Genomic DNA, 15,378 nt, shown 5'->3' on the forward strand with positions numbered 1-15,378 from the left:
TCCTAATGGTGACTCCAGCATTTATTTATGTATTTGTACTGCCCTTCACCAAATGGTCCCAGAGCAAGTCACAAAGACGTTACAGTTAAAACAAGTACAGTATATGTTAAAATCATAAAACACAACTACAAAACAACCAATAACCAAGTAATAAAGCATCAGCACCAAACAGCAGTACATAGCAAAGCAGGAGGAGCGACGACCCTCACTCACCCAAAGGCCTGGGTAAGAGGTGCATCATCACCAGTCATCAAAGCATCCAGTGGATGCACGAAGTGCACCTCAGAGGGAAGGTCATTCTACAACCAGGGTCCACAACACAGAAAGCTGTCCCTTGACCACAGAGATGGGAGCTCCTCTAACAGGACATCTCCTGTTTATCTTAATATCCTGGTAGGTCAATGTGGAAGGAGCTGCTGCTTCAGACATTTGGGACAAGAGCTGTTTACAGCATTATTGTTGTTGTTGTTGTTGTTGTTGTTGTTGTTATTGGGACATGGGTGACACTGTGGTCTAAACCATTGAGCCTCGCCGTTCAGAAGGTCAGCAGTTCAAATCTGCGTGAAGGGGTGAGCTCCCGTTGCTCTATCCTAGCTTCTGACACCCTAGCAGTTTGAAAGCACACCAGTGCAAGTAGATAAATTGGTACTGCTGTGGTTGAAAAGTAAATGGTGTTTCCATGCGCTCTGGCTTCCGTCACAGTGTTCCATTGCGCCAGTAGTGGTTTAGGCATGCTGTCTACATGACCCAGAAAGCTGTCTGTGGCCTGAAGCAAGATGAGTGCCACACCCCATGGTCGCCTTTGACTGGACTTTACCTTTACGTTTTACCTATAATTACAAAAATAAATAGTAAAAACTACAGACAAAAATCCCAAAGTGTACGTACACACACACACACACAGAGAGAGAGAGAGAGAGAGAGAGAGAGAGAGTGCTTTTTCTGGGGGGATGCCGGGGTATGCATACCCCTAAACATTTTGTGAATCTAAGTTTGGCCTCATTGAGGGGCAGTGTTTCAATATGAGTAGGAAAATGAGAGTACCCCTAAATATTTTGTATAGAAAAAAGCACTGTGTGTGTGTGTGTGTGTGTGTGTGTGTGTGTATTTTACAACAGTTCCCACCCAACCCCACTCCTCAAAAAGATAAGCATAATATTACAATCCCAAAGCCTGAGTGGATGTTTTAACCTGGTGTCTAAAAAAAGATAGTGATGGTGCTAGGCATATCTCCCTGGGGAGAGCTTTCCATAAAGAGGAAGCTTAACACCTGCAATTGGGCTCTCCAGCTAGTTGGAAACTATTGTTGTACATATCCAGCCAGAGAAATCCACCAGCAGCCTCTCAGCTGCATTCTGCACTAGTTACGACTTCAAAACCATGTTCAATGGCAGCTCTATAAAGAATGCATTGCAACAGTCCAATCTGGAAGTTACCAGAGGCTGGCTCACTGTTATCAAGCTAGCCCTGGCCAAGTAGGGCCAGAGCTGGCAAACCAGCCATAAGTGGAAATAGACACTACTAGCCACTGACTCTACCCAAGCCTCAAGTGACAATGATGAATCAATGAGTACCCCCAAGCTACAAGCCTGTTCCTTCCATGAAAGTGCGAATCAATCAAAGCTTCAAAAATGTGTGTGTGCATATAACTTGAAAGATGGAAGTTAATGTTTCTAACCACACAAGTAGGTCTAATCACCAGACATTGTTGCCACTAGAAAACTCTGATACCTGTCTGGAAAGAATTGTCATTTTAGGTAACACAAGACAACTGTTCATACTTTCTCCTTTGGGACTACTCAGTAAGCAGATTTAATTATTTGGTAACTTGCCTTTAAAAAAAAATCATCTATATTTTTATTCATGATACAGCAACCTTTAAGAGTGCTAGAATATGCTTCAAATGGACAACTGTTTGAGCTGTCAAAGATATCAGGTTTCTTGAACAGCATGCAGAATAAATTATTATAGTAGGTCTATACAGTTTGTTTACCTTTTCTATGTTAATGGAATGAATTGCTTAAAATGTTCTCATAAGATCTTTGAGATAAGGTTTATTTTATTTGTTACAATTTATATAACGGCTGTAAAAACAACCACCTCCAAGCGGTTTGCAAAAACAAACAAACCTGAATAATTCTGAATATATGGGGGTATCTCGCTTTTCATGTGCCGTATTTGTTTGTCTATTTCAGATTGCACAAAAGCTGAGGCAGGCTCTCAGTCGCTTTCCAATGATGTAGATACAGAGACAGATAATGAAGAACTCCAAAGTGCTTTTCTGATTTTTGGTGGGGCAGTGCAAATAAGTTAAGTCTTTGCCATCCAAAAAGCCTTTTTTTAAAGAAATAAAATGCAAAAGAAAGTGAAAACTTCAGGAGTTTACTTTGTTAACCTAAATGCCTTGGATATTTATGTATATTTTTATCCTATATGCTTTCCCTTCCTACCCACTATCTTAGTAGAACTGGAAAATGCCCTATATTAGGGAAGGGTAACCTATGGCTCTCCAGTTGGAGCTAGCTCCCATCCTCATTGACCATTGCCTTGGTTCCAGGGCTGTGGGAGTTGGAATTCAATTACATCTGGAGGGCCATGGGTTCCCCTACTCTGCTCTATGATAGGGCTTCAAATTGCCAAACGGTTTGTTGCCAAGGGTTACATACTCTATAAGAGTATTCTGTGTCACCTGGTTAGATTTTTAAAAAATACTTTATCCTGATTGCTGAAATGCTTTCTAGCATATACTTTTTTTGTTACGAGCCTGCTGTTGAAAGCAGTTTAGCTTCCCTCTCCTGTAGCAATGGTATACAAAATCTGAAATAAAGTTGCTGACGCATATGAGAATCTTTTAATATCCTGTCCTTGAACCACAGATGCCTCAAAACACGAGGGCTAGATTATTATTTTTTTCTTCCTATATGAGAAAAAAAAAGAGCTGAACCTAAAGACAGCCATTCCAAACATCTGGAAGATATTGTTCCATCCAGTAATTCTGAGCCATGCACTTTGGTTAACTACCCAATAGTCATGGTTGTGTGTTTGGAGCCTTTTTGCTCTGTCCTTACCAAGTGTGTAGCATCAATAGTGTCTCATGTCCCATCACCACTGCCATGATAGAAAATGTTTCAAGGTCACTGCCAGATTCTGGGTGCTTATATAATAGCATGATACTACATTTTTGATCCACTTTAAAACGATCCCATAATGGCCAAAATTCATTATTTTTTACCTCTGGAAAACAGACCATTTATTCAGGTGTTGAATACAACATGGGCTTATAAAACAAGTATCTACTTCAAAATGCAACTATGCTTGAAATGTTATGTTCAGGCCACTGGTGTTAAAACAGCTTTTGCATACCAACAGTGGGCAATAAAGGCTTGAAGGTGTGTTGCCACAAATTTTCTCACTGTACCACACACAACTTCCATTAGAATTAGTCTTCACTGCATAAATAAACATTATTTTATCTACCAAGTCATTCTAAGAGAGTAGTACTCCCTATATGTTCTGTTGACTTGTGCGCTGTTGTCATTTTGTGTGTGTTAGAGTAATAAAGAATCTCTGTCTGCCATGATAATATAATGCTGTACCCCGCCCCCCCCCCAAAAAACACAAAATCCTAGAAGGTAAACATGGCTCAATCCTCTCTATTGTCAGGTGTTTAATTATTTTTCTACATTTTTTTTTGTTTTCCTATTAATTTAGTTTGTCTTCCAGAATTCCATAAAGTGTTATGATACAGCCATTCAGATATGTACAAATTGTAAAGAATGTGTATAAATGTTTTATGCCAAATGTAATGAGATCTATCTTCCATGTAGAAACAATTTATGAAGTTACTGCAAAGTGTATAGTAAATTCTAAGGCACTTTTTCACAGCACCACTTTTCCAGCATTTGTATATTCACTTTTTGTGTCAATCTTTGTTAATGGTTCGCTGAGGATTTCTTTTTACCAAACTTTAAATTGATCCTGATGACAGAAGTTGCAGACTTACCATCTTTAACGGACAAACTGGGACAGAAGAACAGAAGAGATGGTTTCAGTGTGGAAAAGCCATGTATGTAGCAAGACCATTTGAAAAGGCAGATCTGTAACTTCCCAGCAAATTAAGTCTTTAAATTGATAATAAATATTTATACATAAAAGAAACTTTGTGGCCCCCACCATTATTTTGCTACTCTATAAAAACAGGTGTTTACAGGTACCACCACATCTGTACTTTTCACCAAGGACACATCTCCTATTTTATTTTAGGATGCAGTTTTTGAACCAAAGTTGCAATTTTCTCCTGGCAGTAAGAGGCTTCTCTTAAGTGCTTGAAATCTACAAAGCTTCTGCACAAATATCATTCTAGTTACCGTATTACATCCTGAAAGAGCTTAAAGTTGCCTTGAATCTTGGTAGTGTGAAACCTTATGTACAAACATCATCTCCAGATTTCCTTATATATCTCATAAGAAATATATTTAGGGGCATATATCTGCTTCTACACAAAAACTCCAATAATATATAGTAACTTTTTGTCTTTTTTATTATTAAAGATTTTCTTGATTTACAAAAGTGTAACTTTTTGTCTTTTTAGGAGAGTTGTGTTTAAACTCCACCCTCCATATCTAGGCTAGGTACTGCTCAAAGTTAGCCAGAACAGAGGCATGACTGGAAATCATTTTTAGCAGTCCGTTATGAAATTTAGCTTGGGGGCTACTTTCTAATATTGCACTTCTGACATTATTAAAAATGGCAGCAATGATAAATGAGATGAATAAATGTTGACATTTCAGCAACTGAAGTTGATTTTAATTTTGTTAAACAATCATGAGTAGCTGTTGCAACAAAACTTCTTTTTTAGTTTTGGTTTTAAACTATGTAGATTATGCCAACCTGCAGGTAACAAAATGACAAAATTTTGCTGCATAATGTCTCATTGTTTGGTAGCCCTCAGCCTTAAAATTAAAAACAAAACAAAACCCATAATTTCTGAGCGTTTTTGCAATAATAAGAGTACTTATTTCAAGGGTGAAAATTTTATCATTTGTATCTGCAACTCAGCTTTAATAGTATTAACAAAAAGCAAAAACTTAAGGAACACTCTTAAGTTAAATAAGCCACTACAACTCACACTTGAAGCCAAGTTTGTTGACACAGCTTACACTGGATATTCTTAATACAGGTATTTTTTTGTATCACTTCAGTTGGCTCTTTAAAGAATATTTGGTTGCTACTGTTGATTAATTTAGAACTCATTAGCTTTAATTGTGCAGTTCTCTAATGTATTTCCTGTAGTATAGATAATTATGCATTTCCCTTCATAGCATCTGAGATATCTCCCTGCACTTTGAGACTAGCTGCATTAAAAGAAAGGAAACACACTATGCTGAGAGGCAAACGTATATTAACCAAGAAAATTTCCATCTATATCAACTTTTTTAATCTCTTGGGACTGCTGTTTGTCAGTTAATTTTCAAACTGTTAAACATTTCAGCCAAGGTACCTAAAAAGTAGCATACCTATCCATACATTAACTTATGGTGACCAGATTTTTTTTCAATGAATCCAGGGACACTTTTTTTTTTTTTTTTTGGAAGCTGAGTAGCAACAGGGAGTCAGTAGTGGGGATGGTGAGGCAAAATACCCTGGGCCCAAGCACACATCCATATTGTACAGTGGTACCTCGGGTTAAGTACCGTATTTTTCACTCTATAGGGCGCACTGGACCATAGGGCGCACCTAGTTTTTTGGGGGGGAAATAAAGGGGGGGAATTATCCAGCTGGCTGTCTTGGCTTCCTCTTTAGCTTTGCACAACCTCTCCAGCCGGGAGAGGCTGCGCACGGCTTTGGCAGAAGCCAAGACAGTGAGCGGGATCCATCCCGCTCACTGTCTTGGCTTCCTTTTTAGCTGCAGGGCTGGGGAAGCCCGAGCTTCCCCTGACCCCAGCCCCCAGAACGGGTCCAGGATCGGGGGCGAGGTTGCGTGCAACCTCGCCTTCGCTCCCGGAGCTTGCTGCTATCTGCAAGCCTTCTGAGCCCGGCGGGAACTCCCGCCGCTCTCTGAAGGCTTGCGGATAGCTTCAGCGAAAGCCTGCATTCGCTCCATAGGACGCACACACATTTCCCCTTCATTTTTGGAGGGGAAAAAGTGCGTCCTATAGAGCGAAAAATACGGTACTTAATTCGTTCCAGAGGTCCGTTCTTAACCTGAAACTGTTCTTAACATGAAGCACCACTCTAGCTAATGGGGCCTCCTGCTGCTGTCGCGCCGCCGGAACACGATTTCTGTTCTCATCCTGAAGCAAAGTTCTTAACCTGAAGCACTATTTCTGGGATAGTGGAGTCTGTAACCTAAAGTGTATGTAACCCGAGGTATGTAACCTGAAAGTCCCCATATGATGTGTTGTGCACAAAATGGCGGGCACCATGGCAGCGAGCAGCCCATGAAGGCAGCCAGAGCCAACTGCGCTACTAGGCTGGCTCTGGGCTGCTGAGGCTGCTGCCACCACATTTCCCGGGGACAGATTTGCAAATCTGGGGACATTCCGGGGACGGAATTTGTCCAGGGACAGATTTGCAAATCTGGGGACTGTCCCCGGGAACATCTGGTAATTCTGCTTTAACTAGAACAATTTCCCCTTTTCTCTTCAAAGCAGGACTGCTTTGTGGCTGCCTCAACAGTTGATGCTGTAGGGAGGCAGCTGCATCAAGCATCTAGCTTAGTAAAATAATAACTGCTGGCTGCTGCCCTGCTTAGTGCACTCTCTGCAATCCAGCAAAAGTGGCTTAACAAAAAGTCAATTTAAATCCTGCTCTCAAGTGAAAAACAAATAAGGGAGATAGATAAACTCCCAATACTTAAAGGGGGGGAAGAGTGATTTCCCAAAGGAAAGCATTTACCCACACCTTGTCCCATGGGGCACTCATCTTTTTGAGCATCAATTCACACCCATGTAAATAGTGAGATTTCTTATTTTTCCATTATAGTTGTTATGCGTCTTATGTTTCACTCTCTAGAACAGGATCTGTTGAAAAGACAGATTTGACCTGGGCTGCAGGAAGATCAGAGTAAATTAAGCATATGACCATCTTGCAATGGCACTGCCCTGATTAACAACCATCTTGAAAGTCCTTTTAATTACACCCACTGCTTAGACCCACTGGGATAGCTCAGTTGGTAGAGTATGAGACTCTTAATCTCAGGGTCATGGGTTTGAGCAGCATGTTGGGCAAAAAGATTCCTGCATGGCAGGGGGTTGGGCTAGATGATCCTCGTGGTCCCTTCCAACTCTACAGTTATATGATTTTATCTTTTTTAAAAAAAAATATGTAAGCACTGTTACTTGAATGGATCCTCAATCTTTCTAAATGTTTTTACCTTAGATGTGAGGGTGATCCCCACCCTCTGTGAAAGGACTCCTGCAATGATAGGAGGCATTTTCAACATGCAGTCTGTATTCCATGGAGCAATGTAGGCTCATGCACTGAGTGTGTGCTGTCCCATTTTCTGCCATATTGCAAACCATTTGCAGTTTGTCATGAAGTTGCGGGTAGGGAGCAACCATTTGATAAAAATAACTATATCTCTCTTGGGCTCACCTTGGAGAAGCTAGTTACAGGTGGGTAGCCGTGTTGGTCTGCCATAGTCAAAACAAAATTTAAAAATTCCTTCCAGTAGCACCTTAGAGACCAATAAGTTTGTTATTGGTATGAGCTTTTGTGTGCATGTATCTGAAGAAGTGTGCATGCACACGAAAGCTCATACCAATAACAGACTTGGAGAAGCTAGTTTAACTGTTCTTTAGATCCTGGCCAAAATATCAACAACTCAGAAGGCTAACAGAGTCAACATCTCATTGTTAAACTCAATGGCTCCAAATTTAGAGGAGTCACATAGTGTACTTGTGAGCAGGAGCAGTTGTCAGCCAGGTATTTGTGATGCAGCCTTAAGTGTCATTTGTTACGACGTGGATTTAGGACTCTAGCATTTAACTTTGTTATAAAGAGCATGAAAGGACCCATCTTGAATTTGGCAAATATAAAATAAAATATATACTTAATATACCAAAAACTCTTGCTCAATGCATTTCCCTACAGTGAACCTGGACTTTCTAAAAGATAATCAACTTGATCATTAATGTACTTGGGACATCGGGCAATACTTAACTTCTGCATACCTCTTTTTTCAATATACTCATGCAAAAGTAGTACGTATTAGTTTGGATGTGCCTAATTTTCTTATTTGAATGCATGCACACAATGATCATAGGAAAGATAACACCAACAGAGTCAACATTAAAAATGCAAGATTCTATTCATAGGGTTGTTTTGGTGGTTTTGGGGTTTTTTTTAACTTTAGAGGTACTTTAATAGCTATCATTAATAGAGTTTAATTGAAACTCAGTGGGTGATTTCTCTGCTGATTGCTTGTTCATGCTGAGAGGAGGATACAACTCAATGGGATTTAAATAAATTGTTATTAATGGGAACAATTCATTAACTGAACAAGAAAGCTTCATTCTCACCACCTCCTGTTTGACAGATACAATTTCCCCGAGTACTTCTACAGATGTGATTTTGCTTCTCCTTCTATTATCTTTAATACACGCGCTTAGCACATTTATCAAAAGTCAGATGAACTTATAAAACATGTTAAGAAACCACATTAGACATGTTAAAAAACATGTTAAGAGTCTGATGACATGTTCTGAACCAATAAGTTCTTGATTCATAGTTTAACCTCTAAGCCACTATACTATACCAGCTCCTTTTGGAGAGTCAAAACAAAATAAGACTACAAAAAATATGGTTGTCTGTTCACTCTCTCTGCCTAAATAAATATGGTCTAGCTAAAATTTACTCATCTGCAAATAGTTTTGGGATGAAAGGAGTCAAGCTTTTAAACAGCTGCTGCTAAAAACAGACTTTTAATAGGAAAGGTTTTGCATCTGTCATGGCAAGTCTGTTTTTGCTAAGAGATTCTACGTTTTTAAAGTACAGAGGTAAGATCTAAGAATATATAAAGGATGCAGAGAGTTTTTCTCTTTGGGGGGAAGGGGGAGCCCTGCATTTCTTCCAAATGCCAAATAGAATTATTCCAACCCTAGGTTAGGCTAGGAAGATGGCAGTGGGCTGGAATAAACTAAACAGCAGAAGGCCTGCTAGTGCAGGACTTGGCCCCTTTGGAGTTGGCTCCTATGAGGTCAACCAATCATGTTTTAATACCAAATCGCTACCTGAACCTATATTCTAATTGGCCTTGATAATCTGTTTCAAATAAATGAAGCGTTTAAACTGGACAGTAAAATTGGCTTCCAGGTGGAAAAATCAAAATTGGAGACAGAACTGTTAGAACCCAGTACTAAGAATTTGTCCAAAATGTACAATTTGCTGCTGAAATGGAATACACAAGATGAAACGGTTAAATCGGTCATGATTAAATGGGCTCAGGACATTGGTCATAATATCTTGTTTGCTGATTGGGAAAAGTTGTGGACCACCGGGATAAAATTTACGGCATGTAATGCCTTAAGAGAAAACATTATGAAAATGATATATAGGTGGTACATAACCCCAGTCAAGCTTGCAAAGATTTACCATGTGCCTGATAACAAATGTTGGAAATGTAAAGAAACTGAAGGTACATTTTTTCATCTTTGGTGGACCTGCCCGAAGATTAAGGCATTCTGGGAAATGATCTATAATGAACTTAAAAAGGTACTTAAATATACTTTCCCCAAGAAACCAGAGGCCTTTCTCTTGGGTATTGTCGGCCAAGGGGTGTTAAAGACGGATATAACTTTCTTTATGTATGCTACAACAGCAGCTAGAATACTCATTGCGAAGTACTGGAAGACGCAAGAACTACCCACACTGGAAGAATGGCAGATGAAGGTGATAGACTATATGGGCTTGGCAGAAATGACGAGCAGAATCCGAAACCAGGGAAGAGAAGCAGCGCAAGAAGAATGGAAAAAATTCAAGGACTATTTAAAGAAATATCACAAAGTTAATGAAAGTTAGAATGATGTTGGACTGGAAAGTAAATGGTTACTATTAGCAATGGTTAAGACAAGGAGAATAAGGAAGAATAGTCTAAATTTAAATTAAAATAAGGGAAGATTTGCTGAACAATCGATAAGAATCTGGAATACAGAAAGGGGAGGCATGAGGAAGTCGGGGAAGATAGGATATGAAATTAGGATATGAAATGATACATGTTTTTTGTTTTGTTTTTGTTTTTGTATGTTTATGTTTGTTGTATTGTGTTTATATGGAAAAATAAAAATATTATAAAAAAAAAAAAAGATAATCTGTTTCATCCAATAGCACCCTGGTGAAATCACCATCACCTCTCAAGGACCTTGCCAAAAGGGGGTGTTGGCAAGTAGCTGATAATTGTTACAATCTCCCAGGTGTGGTCTCAGAACCATCTACTTCAGAGTGGCAAGAACCATTTCCTCTGCCAGGGCAGCATTTATAACCTTCTGGAGCCATTGAACTCACTTTGGCTCCAGTAACCAAGTTGAGAAATGATTGAGAGTACATGTTACTGGGAAAACCTCTCCAGGCACCTTGGCTACATCCTCAGGCTGCAGCAAATGGAACTGGAACTGTATTAATGATGATATCTAGGTCAGAGCGCATATGAGCAACATTGCCTTCTAAGTGCTTAGAAAATATGTCACAGTAGGCCTTAGATGACTCACCACTCAGCTTGCTTTTTTAACCCCAGGTGACATACTTCCTTCTTCCTGTATCCACTGAAATAAGGTCGTTCTGCCCTTTCATGACCTTGCTGCCCCAGCACATCTTTATATTTGTCATTCTCCAGAGGAAAGGCAGGATACATAAATAAATATGAAGCTGCCTTATAGTGACACAGACCACTGCTTCATCTAGCCTAGCATTATCGACTCCCAAGTGGCAGTGACTATTAAGATCTCGGAAAGACATATTTCCCAGTAGTTTTGCTACCCAAGATCCTTTAACTTAGGGTTGCCATATGTCTGGAATTTACCGGACATAACCGGGATTCAACCATTTGTAACAACGCCTGGGCAGAAATTGATTTAATGTCCAGGAAAATTCAGACGTATGACAACCCATTTCGGAAGTGTATATTCTGGCAATTTTTCTTAAAAACAGCTCAAAAACTTACTTTTCTTAAAATAGATTTTGCAAAACTAAAAAAAATCTCAACAACTTTTGTGTCCAGATTTTCACTTTTTGAAATATGGCAGCCTTATTTAACTGGAGAATGATCCTGGAACCTTGCGTGTGCAAAGCATGTGCTCTGTCAATGAGTGCTGGCCATTCCCTTCCACATCTGAGAGCTGGTCACATTTAGCTTGGCCTTTGATAGACAACAGGCACCTCAGATATATATCCCCTACTGAAAAGTGTGTGGCATTGCATGTGTGACAGTGAGAAACACTGTAAAAATAAACCAAATACAAGAATGGGTGGTCTCTTCAACATTCAATAATTATGAAGCAAAGATTACATGTATTATAGTATTTTAATAGTGGCTGGGGAAGCCCAGCCAGATGGGCGGGGTATAAATAATAAATTATTGTTATTGTTATTATTATTACAGTTTGCAAAAGACCAATGTTCAGAAAGTGATTCAAACACAAACCAAGTATTACAACTAGGGAAAAAATAGTTTACAATGTAGTTAGAGTGAAAAAAGCAGGGAGGGTAGAACTTCTTGATAAATGTTGAACAGATCCCCTTTCTCACATACACCGAAAAAATTCTCAAAACACAGACTTCTTTCTACATCCTGTCAAGTATGCAGCCATGCATTCCACTGCAGCCAGGTTTTAAACATAACCATTGCAGCTATGTGGGTACATTGTCCTAAACCCAAAGCCCTGTGATATTCAGGATAGAATGCTATCCTGTGGCATCTCAAGAAAGAAGATTCTCCCCCCCGCCCCAGTCTTTTGTTTAGAGAACAGACACAAACGTTTCTTAATTGGCTAATCTCTGGAAGATGTTTCTTCAGTGACCCACTAGGGTTGGGAGTTAGGACACATAGACAGGGTAGCAGGGACAGCTCTATAGGGTTGCAAGTTTCGGTGTTTTTGCAGAACACAATAGGTACCTAGAGAAGGAAAAGGAAGTGGAACCACCCAACTGCATACCCAGGAAGCTTCAAAGTTTATTTGGCTCAAGGCTAGCCAAGGGAACATACAGGCTTTTTGATGTGAGGGATCAAGTCCTAAGGGGTAGGGAGTAGGAATAACTATCATGACAAGGAAAAGGAGGACTTCCCAGAGAATGTAAAGGAACATACAAGTAAAGAGGCCACAAGTGTCATCTCAAAGGGCAACAACTGGTACCTCATTGAATGTACAAATCCTTCAGGTGGAAGTCACCTTGGCTATGGAGAGTGAGCAACATTAATGGCTTGGGACTCAAGTGCCTGGAAGATGCTTGGCTCCTTCTCTACTACCTTCCAAGCTGAAATTTGCAACCAGGGAGAGAAGCCTGTCTTATGGTTCCACTACCAGCAATAACATGAAGAATGGGGATGTGGGACAGGCCATTGTCAGCATCACTGCCCAAGGGAAATCAGGCAGTCTCCATTCAGGAAACATGTGAAGACTTCCTTATTTACCCAGATTATTTTGGCCAATAATTTTATGATTTTTTTTTATACGGCTGGTTTTAACTGCTGTCTGTAATATATTATAATGTTTTGAATTGCTTTGTGTAACTTTATTGTTCTGAGCCATCCTGGACTCCCCTTGGGGAGGAAGAATGGGTTATAAGGACAGGTTGGAGACAGTGATGCTTCTGAATACCAGTTGCTGGAAGCCACAGGAGGGGAGAGTGCTTGTGTGCTCAGGTCCTGCTTGCCAGTTTCCCACAGGCATGTGTGTGGGCACAGAGAGAACAGGATGTTAGACTAGACAGGCTTGATCCAGCAGGCACTTCTTGTGTTACCATGAAATAAGTAAACAAAAAAGAAAAAGAGGGACGGGAAGTGAACTCTGTGGACACTCCACAGAACATCTCTCTTCTCACACAGCCAACAGGAAATTGACAGTCATGCCATGCTGCTTTTGTCCTTTACCATGGAGTGTAAACTCCTGTTGCATGTTTATGTGTGGAGTCCTGAGGCACAGGCCATTTCAATAGTTCTGAGAAGACAAATGTACACATAACATGAAGCCATAGTACTTTGGCCCTATCCTGCATGCCTTATATTCTGAGTTGTGGAGTCCCTATTTGGGGCTTGTCTACTGGTGCTGGTGTATTGCAACTGGCTGTAATTGTTGGCCATAATACTAAGAGAACAAGGGAGAAGTTTATGGTGAGCTCTGGCACCTCTTTTTCTAGAAAAATGCTCCATTCACTGCTGTGTGATCAGAGCTAAGCTCACAGCTATCCATTTCCAAGTTTAGGCTGCCATCTCCTTTCTTTTGTCCCCCTCTCACCACAAAACACTTGTCCATGATCCAGCACTACATATAAACCATCATAGCTTCAATTTGTTAACTCCCACTGAGGGATTAACAACCCATCATCCCTTACTATTAGCAAGCAAACAGATGGTAAATGGCAGCTGTAACAGTATTGTGTGAAATGGTCCCGACTGAAGGCATTCCCCCCTACCCCCCCCCCCCATTTTCTTCTACCAATAAGAGAGTTGGATTGAAAACTGGGCTGGAGCTGATATGGACAAGACACCATCACTAGAACAGCCCAAATGAAATTATATTATCCAGTTTGACTGTAAAGCTGTACAAATCTACACTCTGAACCCAGCAACACTATATGTATAAATATTGCTGAACAAAAATTAATAAAATGTGGAAATTAATACCTCTTTCATGAGTTCAGTTCAGAGTGTGCAAGACAGGGAGCACATCTAATTACCCCAACGTCTAACACCTACTGAAGCACAAAGTTAGGGCATGGTGGTCAAATGCTCTGATTTCTCTGTTTGGTTGACATTTGGAACTGGGAATAGCAGTCTACATTACTAGATTTCTGTGTGAACCTTCCCATCCTAGTGTACACACGGGAGTCTTTCCTGTGTCTACTGAACATGTAGGGAACTTCTGCGTCCAGCCCTATATGCATATACTCAGCAGCCCTATGCATGAAAGAAATTCAACACTTGGTTCATGACAACAAAAAGTGAACAGCTGGTGAGCAGAGCTAAAGTATTTCACTGGGGCAGGAAGTGAGGAAGAATGCAGGGGGGGGAACTGTAGAAATTCTGGCTGATGGCCAATCCAGCTGCCTTGTGTCCCCTCCCTTTCAGCCTCTCGCTTTGCCAGCATCTGCCTGTCTCTCTGACTCTCTCTGCCTGGAGAGAAAAGAGCACCGCAGTTGCCTCTCCTCTTGGGGGAGCCAGTGTGATAATCTTGCAGCTCTCTGGGAAGGGAAACAGGGCGGAGACACATCGCCTCTCACCTGTCCCCCGAGGAGGAGAAAGAGGCGGAGACTCGAGGAACTTGAACTCGTCCAGAAAGTTTACGCAGGAAAAAGAAAAAGAAAAAAAAGGGGGAGAGAGAAAAAGAGAGCGGCGTGGAAGAAAGAAGACGACGACGTCGCCGCCGCCCTGGGCGGTAGCGGGAAACAGGGAGGGATTTTCCAACAAGGAAACAGAAAGTCCGGAAATTGGGCAAGAACAACTTGCGCGAAGGGGGGACGTTTTTCCAATGCCCCCCCTCTCTCTCTGCAGAAAAAAGAGCATTTTGACCTCTCTTCCTTTCCTGCGCAGCCGGCCGGAGGCGTGTGACTAGAAACTTGCTTGACTTACACAAAGAGGAGCCTCAGCTGCGACTTGTCTTCAGAAGATGCTCAGGGCGCGCGAAGGAGGCAGCTAAGTACTTTCCAGCCTCCCACGAGGCGGACAACTTTCCAGTCGAGGGAACACCTCAGCGGCGTGGGGTGGTGTTTTTATTTTTTTATTTTTAAAAATATTTTGTTTGGAGATACCCGTCTCCTCTTCTTTCAACGTCTCCTTTCAAAGTTGTCTTAATTATTTAAAAGCACACACCACCACCGGGAAGCTATTGCTCCGTTTTCCTTTGGAACGAACTTCTGGCAGCTGAGAAGTTGTGGGGAGAAAATTCCCTCACGCCGCCCAGTTTCTCGTGACTGTTTTCTGGGGCGTGTGTGTGTGTCTTGTTTCAGAGGAGGAGGCCTTCTTTCCCACCCGGCTGCCCTGGTGTGACTGACTTTCCCCTTCCTCTCCCGCCTTCCCCCTCCATGGAAAGCGGCTGCCATGGCTCTGAGCAAAGGGCTGAGGGTGTTGTGGAAGCAGGAACCCACGGCGAGCGCCCTGCTGGAGGCGCGCGGCCGCCAGGACTGCCTGCTGCTGGAAGCCGGCACGATGGCCACCCTCAGTAAGTG

The 15,378-nt window shown here is 41.3% G+C and overlaps 2 protein-coding genes across 7 annotated transcripts in view; both read left to right on the plus strand.

The window, feature by feature from the left end:
* The window catches only part of SNX9 (sorting nexin 9), a 42,413-nt gene extending 38,255 nt beyond the window's left edge, over positions 1-4,158 (plus strand). For all 4 annotated transcript variants that reach the window (XM_083607972.1, XM_083607974.1, XM_083607973.1 and 1 more), the window contains one exon: positions 2,196-4,158. In XM_083607972.1, coding sequence (XP_083464098.1) covers positions 2,196-2,243 — 48 coding nt within the window. In that variant the 3' untranslated portion in view covers positions 2,244-4,158. The remainder of the gene's footprint in view (positions 1-2,195) is intronic.
* Positions 4,159-14,275: 10,117 nt separating this feature from the next.
* Positions 14,276-15,378, plus strand: part of SYNJ2 (synaptojanin 2) — a 53,741-nt gene continuing 52,638 nt past the window's right edge. Inside the window, exon 1 of one of the 3 annotated variants that reach the window (XM_083605796.1) lies at positions 14,276-15,371. In XM_083605796.1, coding sequence (XP_083461922.1) covers positions 15,251-15,371 — 121 coding nt within the window. In that variant the 5' untranslated portion in view covers positions 14,276-15,250. The remainder of the gene's footprint in view (positions 15,372-15,378) is intronic. The other 2 variants (XM_083605795.1, XR_014546158.1) reach the window with 2 other exon arrangements.

The sequence above is a fragment of the Podarcis filfolensis genome (assembly GCF_964270895.1).
Source record: "Podarcis filfolensis genome assembly, chromosome: 3".
Taxonomy (NCBI): domain Eukaryota; kingdom Metazoa; phylum Chordata; class Lepidosauria; order Squamata; family Lacertidae; genus Podarcis; species Podarcis filfolensis.